Genomic DNA, 17,274 nt, shown 5'->3' with positions numbered 1-17,274 from the left:
GAATAAAAACTAGGTCTTAATTAAAAGGATCTGGACGTGCTCCCAGCCCAGAAACTGGCAGACCCCCACCGTGCAGCTACACAGCCCCACAAACAAACTCCCAGAATAAATGGCCGCTATATAAAAGGTGAATAATTCACTGTAATGAGGGAATTTAGCAATAATAACAACTGGCATATGTTGTCAAAATGAAGAGAAATAGGGGCTTTCCACAAATAAGAACAGCATAAATGAAAGTAATCTCATAAACAAGAACATAACTCAATTGAATAAAAAGAGGTAAACCTGAAAAAAACAAAGTATTCATCATTTAAAAACCTCAGGATGTGCCCTTGACTTGAAGCCATCTGTTGGGACCTCAGTGTCACAGCTTTCATTTTCTTAAGTAACATTAAGTAAGTGACCTCAAAACTCAAGAATTATGACACAGGGTAAAAATTATGAATACATATAGACTGTTCGTTAATAAGAAAAAGTGGTGGCCACACATTAATCATTCAGATTTTAACCTCCTTACGGCTTTAAGCAATCTGACTTTGGGCTCACAAGGTGACTGGCATGCATACTATATTAAAGGACAAAACATGTTTCCTTAAAGTGAAATGATCCCTCTTATACTACTGAATGCATCAGCAACATATCCAAAATATTTTACTGCAGCACATTTTTGGCCCAGTGCATTTATGGGAATGACATAATGGAGTAAAAAAATCAGCTCACTGTTTTAAGTACTTCCCCTGTGTTCAGCGAGGGAATATTATCTCTGGGTTTTCTGACAAAAGCTACAATACCTCCACCTAAACCCTCCGCCGTCACTGAGCCTGAACGTGGAAACAATCCCATTTTATCCCCCATTTGATCTCCCATGCAACAGACACCTTACACACATACAATCATGCACACGCATGGTAAGCACAAAGCATAGACTTCAATTAATGTCTCATTAAAGTTTGGACTGAAAAGGGGATGAACCATAGGAGGCAGAGAAGGGCATTTATCGATGTCGCCCTCACATCTCGTTCCTGCATTAAGTTGATTTTAAAAGCAATTAATACACATGGTCAGGGAGAAGTAATGGAGCGCCCTATGTTCTTAACCTGCTGGACATTTCCCAGCCGAAGCCCTGACCATCGCAGCCCTGCTTTGCATTATAAATGACAAGATAAATCTTAATGGATTGAGGATAATCAGCAAGCCATGAAGGCTGACATATACACACGTTTGCTAGGCGTAAGAGCGCCCGCGCACACACACATATACACAAACATGGACGTACAGACACAAGGGAAATTAAGGGCTTTGAATACGTCTGCATTGATTATTTTAAATTATTAGCCCACCTCTCTTTGGACCTCCAATGCTTTTAGCCTAAGCTTTAACACATTTACAGAGACTTATTGACTATAATTACAACTGAGTCTTGGTAATGGACACATCAATTATGAGTCGCACATGTCTCTGACCAAGCGTTGCTCAGGGAATCCCAATCTGGGGTCCATTAGCGTCTCTCTCCTGCTGGTCTGAAGCTCGATCAGTCTTTACCTTCACCTCTACTGAAACAGCTATTACCTGGCTGCAGTAGATAGTAGCCTTAACATTAGCTTGAGCTGCCAAAGAGGAGGCTGTGTCTCCCAACTCAATACAATTGTGCCTAAAAACAAAGGCCTAATAGCTGAGCAGCCACACAAAGAGAGTATTGTTTTTGGTTAAATGTGATGTGTTCAGGTGCTCATAAAGCTTTAAAAGGCCTCAAATCAGTTACAGAAGGTTGAATGATTTATGCAGCAACTGCAAAGTTGCACTAAAGTAAAAAAATAAAAATAAAAATAAATCCTTTTGATCAAAATCTAATATCTAGTTTAAATAAGTTTCTAAATTGCCAAACAATGCATTGAAAATACCGTATGTGATGCCATGGTTTAGACACTGCTTTAATTTATGATATATTATATGCACATATATTTTGGGTTAATGGCTTTGACCTGCTTTTACGTAGCCTACATACTGCATCGTTGTATGTATATTGTGCATGTTACACACAGAGAGTAGGAGAAAGAGTGTGTGAGTAAATAGAAGCAGGATACATACCGGTGTGCGTTCGAATGTGTGCCAGGAAGGCCATGGAGTTGCTGCTCTTGCACACCTTGCCGCAGTATTTACACACGCTGCCCTGGTTCTCCTCGCGCTCGCGGTTGATCTGCTCCGTGTCCTCCAACACGTACTTGTTGACCTCCCTCAGAAGCTCCTCGTGTTTCTCCTTGATGTGGACGAACAGATCCTGCTCCGTTCCGAAGCGGTCGGTGCACTTCACGCACTTGAAGCTGGCGCCCCCCTCGGGCAGCGCCTCCACGCTGTTCTGCTCGTTGCGGAGGTGGGCGGCGCTGGTCAGGTGCTGGTGCAGGTTGCTCTCGGTGTAGAACGACTTGCCGCACACCAGGCAGTGGAAATGCTTCTCCTTGGTCGGGTGCTTCATGGAGATGTGGACGTTGAGGCCGCTGATGCCGTCGGCCATAAAGCCACAGTCCTCGCAGCGTATGCGAGAGCCGCTTCGCTTGGATTCATCTCGCACCTTCATCATCTTGCGTCTGATCTTCCTCACGTATGCAGAATTGGGGGGCAGGAAGCCGGAGGGCACTGTTGATCCTCCGGTCAGACATATGACGGCGGCCTCGCCCTCCAGAGCCAGACCTTCCTGCAGCTGCTGCTCCTGCTCGGCGAGGGCCTTCATGGACATAATGCAGGCATCGAAGGGGAGAGCTCTGGACATTTGTGTATCTGAATGAGAGCTGTCACTTTTTGCATCTAAAATCATCTCGTCTGCATTTAGGGGTTCTTCGTCTGCTGGCTTTTCCCCTTCCTCCTGGCTCTCTTGCTGCTCCGATTGATCTACTTCAGGATGAAGTTCTGCTGGAGCCTGCTGGGGTTCACACAGCTCTGTGAGTCCAGTTGTCTCGTTGGTTGGATCTGGTTCATCACTACTGGAGGATGTGCTACTCTCTACTTGCTTCTCATCTGCACTGCTAGCTTCTGTAGCAGCAGCATCAACAGGCTCTGTGGCTGCAGCTTTATTCTGACTTTCCACAGCTTGGCTGTCAGCAGAACTAGAGTCAGACTCTTCTGTGGGGCTAAGGTGTTCACACTCAGGATTAGAGTTCGCCTCCACAAGCTCAATGACCTCTTTCAAAGGGAGCGCTAAAGCTGTTGATTCCTCACTCCCCAGTGGTTCCAGGTATTTCTGACTTTTCTGTTTGTGCTTTTCTGTGACGGCATGGCGAGACATTTCCCTGCTTGTTACAGCATAGTAGCTACAGGCAAGGCAGACGTACTCAAAGTCTTTGGTGTGCTTTCTCTTGACGTGAAGATGGAGCGAAGGGATTGACTGAGCTACAAAATCGCAATAGCTGCAAGCACTAACAGAGTCATATTTACTTTTTTTCTGGCTTGTGTCTGACTGCGTTTGCTCTTCTCCACTGTGTTCGTTCGTGGCTGTGTCGTCCGATTCCGGCTCTTTGTCGCTGGTCTCCAGCGCTGCATTTGGTTCCTCTGCTTCTCCAGTTGTGGTTTCCTGCGGTGAAGCACTTGTGTGATTGTTGACATGGTTCTTGTTGGTGCACTCTTGTGCACGTCTGACATGTTTCTTCGTGATACAGTGCCGATCCATGTCTCCTTTGGTCACGCAGCTGTAGTTGCACAGAGTGCAGCTGTAGCCATACTCCTTGCTGTGTTTGCGGCGGACATGGACACTGAGGTTGGTAGCGTTGGACACTACCAGGCCACAGTATCCACACGTGGTCGTGGACCCTTGCTTTGGTCTGCCTCTTTTCTTTCGGGGAGGTTCAAGCTCTAACTCCTCCTCCTCAACCATCACAGCTACGGAAGCTGCTTCAGTTTCCTGATGTCCCTCTGTCGAAGCTGTTTCTGCCTCTCCAGAAGCCACCTCAGCCACATCATCTACATTAGCAGCGTCTCCAGCACTGTCTCTGCTCACACTCTCCACGTAGATGTCGAATGAGGCCGATTCGGTGCTTTTCTCCCCTTTCTGCTGCTGCATGTGACTGTCTGAGGACAGGTGAGCGTCCATCCACTCAGATGTTGCCGAAAGGAAGTTACACAACTTGCAGCGGTACCACTCCTGGTTGAGGTGTTTGGCTCTCGTGTGGTTTTCCAGCAATACTGGGGTGCTAACCCTGAAATCACAGTGTGAACACTTCAGCTGGAACCTGCTGAACGCACGTTTAGCGGCCACTCTAGTTGGAGTGGCCTTCAGAGTGCTGCCAGGATCCTCAGCTTCCTTGTCTTCATCATTGTTCTCGCCGGCGTCAACTGAAAGACATTACACACAAGGACACACTTTTTAAATGGTCTTTTCTACCACCAACTTTTCTAATTTCAGTTAAAAATGTGTGCAATAACTTTGAACAATAAATTCACAAACTGTGAAAAAAAAAAACTTTGCATTGCATGTTTCTATCATTTAGAAAAATAAATTATATATTAAGTGAAAATTCAACCTAAAGATAATTTAGATATCACTAACATATAATGCTTAATATTTAATATCAATATTTTGATGTAACAAACTATCTACTGTCTAAGCTATCTAACATCTTTAGAATAACGTGAACACTGAATTTCACCTTTAACTGAACTGGAGAATAGTATATACTCACATGTGTATGGGGTGTCTTTGGTGTGGGATCTCTTGATATGCACATCCAGAGGGGACTTGTCCCTAAACTCTTGTCCACAGTAGTTGCAGGAATATATCATCTTAGGTTTTGGGGTTCTCTTGCTAATTCTTCTCTCTTGGGTGGGGACTGCCTCCTCTTGATCTGCCTGCTGTTTATCTAATATAGTTTGCTTTTTAGTTAAACTTTTTGTGTTAATGCCATTGTCATTGGCTGTTGATCTCAGCTCATCAGCATCAGACTCCTGACTTTGTTTGACTTCAGCAGCACTTTCTGTCTCCATGTCTACTTCTTGATGGATTTCAGCTGGACTCCCTTTTGACACATTTTCGTTTTCTTCGTCTGGCTTTGCAGTTCTATTGGTATTCTTTGAGTTCTTTCCGTGCTTTCTTGAATAGTGGATCTTCAGGGATCTTGGACATTTGGCTGAGAAAGAACAGACTGGGCAGAGGTTATCCCCATCTTCTGGTACAGAGTCAGGCCGCAGCTTCTCAGCGACTTCCTCATCTGTTTCATCGGGCTTGGCAGTCCCACTGGGTGAGTCTACTTTAGTTTCCTCCATTTCCACATCACCTGGCTGCACCTTCCCACTGGTGTCATTATCAGCACGTTTGTCTTCAACAGCCTCCTTTCCTGATATCAATGCTTTATCCATTTCATATCCTGCTATAATCATATAACAGTGAAGTTGATCACTATCATCAAAGCTGGATCAAACTCCCTGAAAGAAAAAAAAAACAGAATATATGATTGGCATCTTCACTTGTCTGAAACACAATTTGTAAATTAAAGAAACATTCTGGAAAAAAGTTAAGCGTATTTGCCACAAATCGTGTTGTTAAACACAAGCTTCTGAAAAAAATGATCAACCCTCTAACAGCACAATCTGCCTTAACACACGTAAATGTCGCCATCTAGTGCTTCCAGGCACAAACTGTTTGGTCAAAACAAACCAGCATGTGGGCTGTCTGTTGCTGCTCATGTAATGGGTAAAACAAGTTCACTTAAGTCATTTAATGGTGATTCATATGGTTTTGATGTTTCAAGAATCATTGATAAATGCTTGTAGACATGATTCAACAGCGCTACAGTTGTTGCCACAATAAGACCGGTAAAAGTATATGAAATATAGCTTAATATTTAAATATTAATAAACATATTTCTGGTGTTGCAGACGTGGTTTCTCTTGCTGTATAGATTCAACGTAAGTTTACAGTTATCAAGACAGCTAAATGCTCTGCCACTTCAGAAGTGTTTCTCTATTTGATTGTATTTTAGCTATTTGCAGCATGTTTCTTTTAGCCATATATATCACTCAAACTGATGGGTGTCATTTATTATTTGCTTGTGTTTTATTTATTTGGTGCTTTCTAAACGACCATATAATGCATTGTTTGAGTAAAATATAGGGTACATACTGAGCAACAAACCTTATGTTTCAACCCATCCATGTGTATATTGTCACATAGGTTCAAATTATTATTTTTTCTACATTTTATCTGCATGTATCCTTTGTTATTGGTAAGGATTTGAGTGATAATAATATAATAAATACTGTAATACAGCTAGATTCAGGAATGTGTAGTGGCTCATGCCTTGGTGATGCTTATAATGTCTCAGTCTGTTTTGGCTTGCAAAACGTAAACGTAGGATCCGTTAAAAGTGAAACTTCAACGACAACGGCCGAGTGTTGAAGTGTGACTCAGAGCGTGAAATCTCCTTTCATGGTGTAGATGTCTGTTTCACTTGCACACATAACAGGGGAAGTTGTTGTGGACACTGCTTCTGCTATCGCGGCTAACATGCTAACTAGCGACATGTTTCTTAACTGTACTTTGAGACTCACACCGCACGTCCAATCGAATGGCTGCATCATCTGTGTGGTCCAATCAGAGCGGGACGGAGGCGGGCCTACAGCGTTCCATGGCTGGGAAAACGACGGCAGCACAGTGGCCCAAAAAGGAGGCTAACGTCGACCTCTGAAACAGTGCACTGTATTGCCGAAACAGTGCATAAAAACACCCCCGGGTGTCATATATCGTTTTATTAAAAGCAACTCAAGTTATTATTATGTATTACAGCCAGACCTCAATTGAACTTACCTCTTGTTATAAGACTATTTCCACTGTCCGCGCTTTTTGCTGCTAGACACAAATGGCGTACCGTAGCGTGAGCCATGCGTCACACGAGAGGGCGGCGCGCGCGGCGTTGCTTCTTTTTTTTTTTTTTCTCCATCAGCTGATTTGGTCACATGATGCATTCCCATTCTGTAGTGAAAAGATAGTGGGGGGAAACCGATGAACTCGTGAAATTGGGGACATTTCGTCTCGTTGGAAAAAAAACAAGACGCCACGAGTGGAATTTTGAAAGCTCTCATTGCTGATCCTCAGCATTGTGGCTCTTACGACACACACAGTCGCGAAGTGATGCATTCAATGTCTTCATTTACTGCAAGGTGCATGACCAGCCAGGCGGAGGATTGTGTACGTTTAAATGCAAACGCTAATCACTGTTGATGAATTAGCGCATCGATTTGAGGATGTTTATTTTATCCATACAATGGTATTGCTTTTGTTATTTAAGGGAGGGTATTGGCCCAAGGACGACTGACAACACGTCTTATCTGTATTTTACTTGAAGCTGAAGTTTTCTTCTGGGGATTACCACCTGCAAGCTGAAAGAACATCTTAATGTGAATGTAGCACATCTCGTTACATTTCTGCAGAATTTTTTATTCATGTGAGGGAGTGAGTTATAATAATAATGGATTTTATTTATATAGCACACTTTAAAATACAAAGAAATCTCAAGGTGCTGCACAGGGTAGAACAATCACAATAGTTGTGCTTTTGTTGTAAAGTTGGAAAAAAATCTGTGCACATATGTTATACAAACTGTACCAATTGTTAAAATAGTTTTCTTGCACATCATCTTTAAAAATGTTGACATATTGGGATGAAAATATTTATTTAAGTCTATTGTTGGAAGGAACAAAGACAATTCAAACCACTTAAAACTGTGCCATCGTCCTCAATAGTCTGGATGTAAATGTTCATGTTTTCTTCACAGCCATTTCTTTTACCTTTCTGAACTGTCATTAAAATGTTATGATAATAGAAGAACTATTTTCATTACTGTATTTATTTTAAGTATGTCCAGTATGCGGCCTATGCAGAGGCAGTGTATTTTTTTTTTCTCAAATGGTCAGCCTGTGATGAATCACCACTTTCATTTGACATCCAGTGTTAGCTTTATGGGAAGACTGAAGATGGATTAATGCATGGGCATTAATTGATTAAGTAGTCTGACAGGTCAGGAGGTGATAAATGATACCTCCTGCAATGAATACACAGTTTACTTTGCAATCATTTTCTTTAATTCATCACAGTCAAAATTATATGACATGGATGGTTGGAAACACGTCCCCCCTTCTCCTCCGTCCCCCATATTTCATTAGGATTCATCATTCATTTTTCTCCATTAGTTGTCTATTAAAGAGAGGAGGCTGGCTTTGGTGGACTGGACGCTGCCTCAGTCTCCGTCGCGCTTCTTGTAAAGTTTTGCCATGAAATCAACAGATTGTCCTCCTTAAATTTAGGATATTTTATTGTTGTGATTTGTTTTGAATCAGTCACTCAACGAAGTATACTTGACACATCCATGGAGATAAAAGGATACAGAATAGGCCATTACTGGTTCTTGTTCTTCATATTTGTATTCCAACCTTAACTGTATCTCATTCTTACTTTGAAGTAGAGCACATATTTAAATAAAATATCTTCGTAAACTCCCCCCACAAAATAGACTCACATCTTCATTACGTTTCACTTTGATTTTAGATTAATAAAAACTGCACTTTCTGCCAAAAAAATGTGTTTAGAGCATTTACATTTCCCTAATATTTTACATTTTGCATACATAATGCACCTATAAGTCTATAAAGGAACCTCTATGCTCTTTAAAAGGTGCTACTAAGGCCAGACCAATTCAACCACTTTTTATATTGGTACTTTTAGTAAATACTGAAGGTGGTGTTAATATCCACTGTCATATGACAGACGTTAAATAATATATAGTTGCTTTCCTGTTATAGAGGTGTATATCTCATCATTATCTCTACAACATTGTCTTGGAAACAAATAATTGTTTTGAAATATAAATTAATTTCAGCATCTTGTCAGAAAGACAATGAAGATATCAAGTTACAATGACAAAAATACCTACATACACAACCTGCAATTCCATATATCACTGTACCTATAAACATGTAACTATACCTCACATTCTTGTAACTACACCCAAGTAATGCTCTATTAAATTAACGGATAGGAGAAAAACCAAATGAAACACAACTAAAGTCAGCATCCTTAAATTGTTGGCATGGACCATTTTTAAAGACCTTGCACTCATGGTCAACTCTCACAGGTGTTTTAAATGTGTTGCCTAATTAGTCCTCTTCTCAGGACTGTGGGCCTGTGCATTTGATAGGCCTTACTAAAAGCACAGGTGTTACTAATAACATTAACGATGGGGCCTCATTCTATCCAAGTGTAAGCTGTGTCAGTGAACTAGCACGCTCAATACCGGCACCCTGAAACGGAAGCGGCAGAATGGAATTCAGCCATCATTAATTTTATTCTTCACACATGTGCTTCGCCTTTTGCGACATGTAAAAAAATGTTGCACTGACATCTCCCTGACTTTAGTTTTATTTTGCACCTTAATGGCTAGGATGAAATTTCACATTTTGTTAAGGTGTTCGGTTCTCCAAATAACTTTAAAAATGAGCACTTCAAATACCTGTGCTGTCACTTGCTCATCAATTGACCAAACCCTGATGTAAGGCAAAGGCCCATGATATTTATTTGTAAATACAACAAGCATAGCTTATATGCAGGATAAAGTAAACACAATCACTATGTGTGTGAGACAGTATTATGTTGTTAGGATACCTGGGCAACTGGCAGCAGTGCAAGACTCATCCTGTTGTCTCTCCCAAAAGGAATAATTGATGCTCTACCTTCAAATGTTCCGCTATATTCCCCCACTGGGCTTTAGACATTTGTGTGTTGTAGTTTGCTGAGTCACCATTGTGTCAGTGGGTTCACGCTACCTGAGGCTGCCTATTGAGGATAGATGGTAGGGGATATTAAGTAACACTTAGGGCCCGAACTACTAACAAAACAGTTGCGAAGATATGCTCTGTAGTTTTCATTGTGTTTGCGACCGCAATCTGTGTGTATTCAGGGTATTCAGTACTACTACTATCATTTTGCAGTAATCTCCCGGACTATATCTACTTTGGCCACCTCCACCTGAGAAATACTTACTATTAATAAAAATGTTACTCGTAAAATTATGATATTATAACCTTTTGTACATCTGATACACACAGCACATCATCCTCATCCTCAGCTCCACAAGTTTGAAAAAAAAAGAGAATGACCTTAACCCACCAGAGGGAGCAATCAGCACATTTATCACACATCGGCAACATTCAGCCACAGCTGCACAGTGTGTGTGTATGCGGTGCCATGGCAACCGTCCCAAGACACATCTCGCAAAAACTGTTTGCTGAAAGACAAGACTCTTGCCAGAAAGTGCTAATGCTGTAATCGTGTTTCAGGGAATAGAAGAATAGAAAGAAAGAGAAAGCTCATACAAACACGATTACAGCCCAGTGATACCAAGTAAGGACCTTTTTACGTGAAATTTACAGAACCAGCCAACATTAGACTTTAAATAGACTTATTTTTACAGAATGGTGTACAGGAACAGCATTTTTATAGTTTTCTTGTCAAATAACAATCTGGTCTTTGTCATGTGGGGCTAAAAATCTTACATTATTTTGCTTAAGAAGATAAAATGTGGTGCAAACACCAACAAGCTGTCAGTGCAGCCTGCTTTACTCATGAATAAACACTGGTTATTGGTTAAAGTTTTGATTCATTCAGTTCTAAAAGCTATAATAAATTGTTGCACATGCTAACACTATAATTATCCCCATATACAGTAGCAGCAATTAAGAAACTAAAAGTAAAGGGTGGTAACCATGACAACAGAATCACACAGCAGCTCATAGTGTTGCAGCTATGAAGCTGGGTCTCTCTACGGTGGTGGCTTTTTATCAATATCTTAAGCATTTTGAATCGCAGGTTGTAGATAGGTAATAGAAAATTGTGGCAGGGGAAATCCCACCTCATGCCAACAGTCCAACGGCAAAAAGAACAACCTTTTCCCACCCCTCCTTATATACTGTAATGCAGTTTGAGGATACCCCCCCCCACACACACACACACACACACACACACACACACACACACACACACACACACACACACACACACACACACACACACACACACACACACACACACACACACATCTCCCTGTGATGTGTGTATTTGTGTCTGTGCTTTCCTTCATTATCGCACCGGCGGCTGTTTTAAGACCATGAGGTCACAGCAGCCCCAAAATGCATCACCTCACTGTGTAAACACAGAGCCATGTTTAAAAGGCCAGTCTCAGAATGGGGTGCAGTGATGTTTGGGTTTGAGAGTTTCAAGGACACACACTGGGGAACATTGTATCTTTCATTTAGTCTAAAAGAAAATGTTTAAAACATGCAGATCAGTGACCCATATAGTCCCACAATATGCAGGTATTATAAAAGCTTTCAGGGACACACTCTGCTTTGTCCTCAGTGGTCTGCTCCTGTCTACCCTGTCCCCCTTATACCCCACTGTAGTAAACTTGCTTCCCAAATGGATGGCATGCGCAGTGGCATTCCTTCAGACTAGCTTCACTAATCCCTATCTCTCAAGTTCTGACATTTTCCTTTACAAATCTGGGCCAGACAAGGGCTGATACACAGATCCAGTTTCTGTCGGATGTTTGGATGCTCAGGTTCAGAAAGTGTGTGGGATTAGAGTAAAACTGGACAGAAGGTAAGATAGGATGATGTTTTATTCAAAGGCTACTACTACTACTACTACCACTACCACGAATGGCCCGTTTCTGCTACAGTGAAACAGTCTTTTGAGGATCATTTTAAGAGGGGGAGCTCACTGGTTATCTGGCATCAAACACAACAAAACATGCAAGCCACCCAGCTGCTGGACACTATTTCTCTAGGGCCTCTCTCTCTCTCTCACACACTCTCTTACACCCCACACACCCCCATTCCTCCCTTTCCAAGCTCTCCATCCTTTCTTAGAAGCATTACCTCACACCACATTAGGCCGAGTCGGAGGCATCACCTGGGGAGTGCCTTTGTGTGTGTGTGTGTCTGTGTCTATGCGTTCTGTGTGTGAGTGAAAAGAAAAGCAGGAGGGAAAGAAAGTTTTTCCGAGACTTTTCTGTTTAAATTTGCCATTTTAACAGCTTTGGGTGGAGCACAGTAGACTTAATCCTTTCTTTCTCTCTTTCTCTCTGAATTCAGCTCATTTCTCCAGCTACTTGCAAAGCCACAAAAAACCTGTGAGGACGAATCCCTTGCTGGATAAGATTAGTCTAACTTTTCTACTTTGTACCTTGGTACTATATGCATGTATCTTGCAAAATGTTGCACTCTTTTATGTTAAAATTTCAAGGTTTGAGATATTTGTCTTAGTGGACAGAAGCACAAGCGCAGGACCAAAACTAAAGAAACGCTGTTGCAATAAGGGCTTTTAAAATAATGTAACTCTTGCTTGTTCACTGGATCATCTGAGCTCAAGAAACCAACAATCCTCACAGCATTAAACATCAAGACATGACTCAGCATCTGCATAATTATTACCTATGCAAGAGGTGTTTCATTTCACCCCCACAATCACAATTAGTTATAAGATGAATATTACAGTGATCAAATATGAGAAAAGAGAGCTTAATTGTTCTTGAAGGAGAAGTTGCTGTTAAGAAAACCATAAAATACAGAGAGCATAACTCTGCACGTTATGGCTGCTGCTGGTCATCTAAACATCCTTGAGGCCAAGGCTCATCAGAGTGGCTGTGTATAACATCAGTCAAACAGCCGTGATTTAAATCTCAGTGCTTCCTCAGGCCCACCCAAAGAGACAGGATAAACTAGACTGGAGAGTGGTCTCTCTTAACAGCTCTTATGTGCTCATTACAATCTCATCCCCGCTCTTATTGTCTTCATCTTAGTCTCTGTAATTGCCTTGTTTTGCTGGATAACCCTGCCTTTTTGCAGTGGGTTTCTTAGGTGTCAGCAACTCTACTGTGCCAATGTAGTGTTCTCATTGAAATAAGGCGGACATGAGTTTGGTAACTAGTTTTAATGGTGTCTTGCAATGACAGTGCTGGATGTTTTCCTCCCAGTGGCAAACTCTAACTATGACCCTCTACCAACATCCGATCATGTTTTGGGTGTAAAAAGTCCCCATGGAGATGAGTTAGCTGTAGCCTCTTCTAATTGTATGTGCAAACAGCTATCATTGGATCACCCCAATGCCTCAGAGCTCTGTTTTTCTAAGCAGATTAATGGACTTTTATCCACGATTTGCATTGAAAACATAGCGATGTCTGAAAAGTGCTCAATTCGCCATCGGATGAAAAGAGACAAAAAACAGTACTGCAGCAACTTTTATGTCCCACTATGACAAATGTTTTTCTGGGTTAGAGGCTGCAGCTCTTAAACCTGAGTATTATCCAGAGCTCCTGTCCTAGATGTGAGATCTCCGCCTACAGTACAGCTTTGAAGGTTTTTATTTTCCTTTGCAGGTTCATGTCGTAGCTTTGAGGTGTGGTGTGTGTGTGTGTGTGTGTGTGTGTGTGTGTGTGTGTGTGTGTGTGTGTGTGTGTGTGTGTGTGTGTGTGTGTGTGTGTGTGTGTGTGTGTGTGTGTGCGTGTGTGTGAGGGTGGTTATGGTGTTGTGACGTCTGCTGGTGTTAGGGCTGATCCCGACAAACCATTCAGACACAGCCACCCCCACAACGACCCTTCCCAGAAACACACACAGTTGCCTGTTTCCGTCACTTAAACACACATGCAAGAGGACCTACATTTCTCAGGCACTTTCACACACACACACACACACACACACACACACACACACACACACACACACACACACACACACACACACACACACACACACACACACACACACACACACACACACTCTCACATACGTGATTACCAATAATTGGCTGCTCATAGTGGGTGAGTGTGTTTAGGGGGACTGCAGACCCTCGACAGCTGACGTTTGGAGAGCTTTCTGTCAGTAACAGCCACATCAAACTGAAAGTCAACTCGCCGAGAGACTATGACTCAGTGTATATGTATATATGTATTTATGTTTCAGATGTTTGTAGACTTCTACACACTTAAGCACATGTGAACGTGGACATACAGTATCCACACTTGAAAACATGCACACACAGGTTGAAATAGTCTTGGGAATAATGGGTAAGTGGAGAAATTAAAGGAAAAGTTTGACACTTAGGTATTCGCTAGTTCAATGAGAAACTCTCAAATCTGTACATTAAATATGAAGCTATTGCCAGCAGCTGGTTAGCTTAGCTTAGCACAAAGACTGCAAGTGCAGGGAGTAACCTCTGGCCTGGTCTGTCTTATTCTAAAATACACCTACACCTACCAGCCCTGGGAGGAGGGTTGTTTGACACATAACCCTTGTAAAATGGCCAATTGTTGTTTTTACACTTCAGTTTTTGCAGAGATTAAACATAATAAATCTAGCATGTTAATTAGGGATGTTTAGAGGCGATGGAAGGCAGATTCGGTTCGGTCACTGCCAGGCTGTTTCCCCCTGTTTCCCTGTTTACAGTCTCTGCGCTTAACTAAGTTAACTGTTGCTTGGGGTAGCTTCATATTTAGCAAACAGACAAGGGAGAGGTCTCTATCTCTTCATTTTACAGAATGCAAATAAGCATTTTTCCCAGAAGGTTGAACTTATCCTTTAAGAATTATATAGATAATACACCAATGAAAATTAAATTGGGGACTGTATGCATACATACAAACAATACATATTTAGTCTATACAATAGAATTAAGAGTCAATGAGTTACTTTTTGTTAATTAAACGAGAAAAAGAAGAAGAATAGCAAAACTAGGAATTCTTTCATTTTTTATAAGGCTGCAAAGTTCAGAAAACTCATCTTAAACCCTCTATTCCCAGTTAGACATAGATCCAACAACTTCCCATCCATTTTCTCAAGTCAAGTATAGTATAGTATAGTATCATAAAGTATTGTATAGCAGAGTATAGTGGTAATAGTACTGTGCATTGCTGTGGTATTTTACAGGTACCTTTTCTGTTTTTGATAATCCTGCTGTTCCATTGCATCACTCTAAAACCCATGCACCACTCCTCCACTTGCATACTTAATAGGCAGTGAACGTCATACAACATTACTTATGAGCTTTTGATTTGCTAACATGTGTGGTCAATTGTGATGTTGCATCATGGGAATCTGTGTAAAACTGAGCGCCTGTTTGAAGCAGTGACCTTTGCATCAGCTTCTCCCACAAAGGCAGTTTCCACGCCAAAAGTCCTGGTCTATATTATGGAGTGAGAAAGAAGGAAAGGATGGAGGGATGGTTAGATGGATGGGTGGTGCATATTTAAATATCCACAAAAAGACCAGGCTGAACTGTAACATAAGAACAATGCTGCAGTGTGTCTTTGTGGTTAGTGCTGGTGGTTGAGATATCAAAAAAAAAATTCCTATGTTAAAATTCCTACTGAAATTACTTAATCTTAAACTTGGCCTTTTTATTTTTCCAGCACTGGTGAAAAGCTTTTTTCAAAATTAATTGGTTTTGTCAAGTTTGATTGATAGTATGGATATGTATAAAATGATCGGCTTTATGTCTTGATTTTTAGCAAAACACAATCCAGTCCACACAAGGACATAAGTATAAAAACTCTCAAAAATGCCCAGTGCCCATGAAGCATTCAGTACATGGCAAACAAATTACATTATATTTCAAAAGACAAGTTAATTAATTTAATAACTGTTTGATAGGAAATATAGTGACTAATCCCCCTCAGTGGAGTTGACAGAAGTGTAAGCATTACTTTATCCATCGAGGACACAAACTTCCTTCCTCTTCGTCATTGTTCCTCAGTCTTTCTAACTCAGAAACACACACACTAGTGTTGTGCTGGCTGAGAAGATGTTTGTTTCCGCTGTGGTTACTGAGTGTTTAGTCTAGAATAACAGCAATGCGGGCCAGCAGTCCGAAAGCTTAAGTGTGTAACAGCCTCAAGGGCCTGCTTTGCCCCTGGACAGCTACACCAAAAAACGTTCATGCAGTATTAGAGATCTTATCTAGAGAGAAAGAAGGAAAGAAAGCATCTTGAACTAATCTGCTTTGAATAGTGTCATTATGCTACTTGTAGTTTCCTAAATGTTTTAAACCAGTAATGTTTCTGACTGAATTGAGGATAAAGAGAAGATATTCAGATGTATATTCTTTTGATCACAATTCCAAACCCCTGCAAAGGTTTCTATCAAAATTGCATGCCAAAAAACTTCAAAAGATATATACCGTTTCGGGTCATGGATGCAGTTTTGAGATAAAAAACGGAGAAAAAGTCGTCCAGTTGATTAATAACAAAGGGCATCTGCTTGTATTTTTTCTTTACTTCAACATGTGTTTTAATGTCAGAGGGAGAAATCCGATGATAAATAGAAGAAAGGAAACAAATACTGAACCTCGCTGTTAGATAACCAGGTGAGACTGAGTCTGGTAGGGTGAGAGAGAGCAGGGGTGATTTTCCCAAACAGATTTAGTGCCTTGATCTCTTTCAGTCTATTGTTCAGTAGATGGAGGACTAGGGGTTTACAATGTCACTGAGCTTTTTGGGAAAGGTGCCTGCTGCTTCCATGTTTGGGAATGAAGTGTACTTACTTTGCTGCATGCGCGTAAAAAAAATACAACTGAACCTCCTTTATGTTCAATTTGTTTTCCATGATCCAACTAAAATGACAAAAGTAAAGATTGTTTTATTATTCTAGATCCTAGAATTAGCACAGAAAGAATAACAATAACACAAGTATTTTCGTTCTCTATCTGGCATTCCCTCGCTCCTTAAAGGATGTCAACTTTTAGCTACCCAAAAAAACAATTAATCACAAATACATGCGAATACGAGGCTGAACTGACAAAGACTGAGAAAGGTAGAGAATGGTTGAACTACAGAAAAGGAGAGAGTGCTGTCTCTCCATGTCCAGTCTAATGTCACTGTATCCATTTCCTTGTCATTTCCATCCGTGTGTCCTCACTTTACTTGGCTAAAATAGCCGGTCACAGCTATGTTAGGTGTTAAATTATTCACAAACGATACATCAAATCCTGTTCCGAGCCAGTTAGGATGGATAAATACCCTTGCAGGACATGACATTGCAGGTCAGTGTTGTTGCTATGACTTCTGTGCCAGACAGCACTCAGTAAGTCTGAGCTGACTGAAGGATGAAACACTGCCCAGACGTTTAGTTCTCTGTGTTACATGAGAATATTTAGTTGGAGACGACAGTGGTGGAAAATCTTTAGTACCCCCTTTTAAGCTTCTGTACTCTAAAAGGTATTATTTTACCCCATATTTTCCTCAGAGT

General features: G+C 41.2%; 1 protein-coding gene across 2 annotated transcripts in view; it reads right to left on the bottom strand.

The window, feature by feature from the left end:
- Positions 1-6,878, bottom strand: part of znf407 (zinc finger protein 407) — a 139,566-nt gene extending 132,688 nt beyond the window's left edge. The window contains exons 1-4 of one of the 2 annotated variants that reach the window (XM_054621362.1): positions 6,791-6,878; positions 6,535-6,680; positions 4,671-5,409; positions 2,089-4,323 (exon numbers count right to left, since the gene is read on the bottom strand). In XM_054621362.1, the coding sequence (XP_054477337.1) occupies positions 2,089-4,323; positions 4,671-5,364 (2,929 nt within the window). In that variant the 5' untranslated portion in view covers positions 5,365-5,409; positions 6,535-6,680; positions 6,791-6,878. The remainder of the gene's footprint in view (positions 1-2,088; positions 4,324-4,670; positions 5,410-6,534; positions 6,681-6,790) is intronic. The other variant, XM_054621361.1, reaches the window with a different exon arrangement.
- Between the last annotated feature and the right edge of the window lie 10,396 nt (positions 6,879-17,274).

This window comes from Anoplopoma fimbria, chromosome 20 (genome assembly GCF_027596085.1).
Source record: "Anoplopoma fimbria isolate UVic2021 breed Golden Eagle Sablefish chromosome 20, Afim_UVic_2022, whole genome shotgun sequence".
Lineage (NCBI taxonomy): Eukaryota > Metazoa > Chordata > Actinopteri > Perciformes > Anoplopomatidae > Anoplopoma > Anoplopoma fimbria.
The sequence above is the reverse complement of the archived record's forward strand: the minus strand, read 5'-3'. Positions and strand labels throughout refer to the sequence as shown.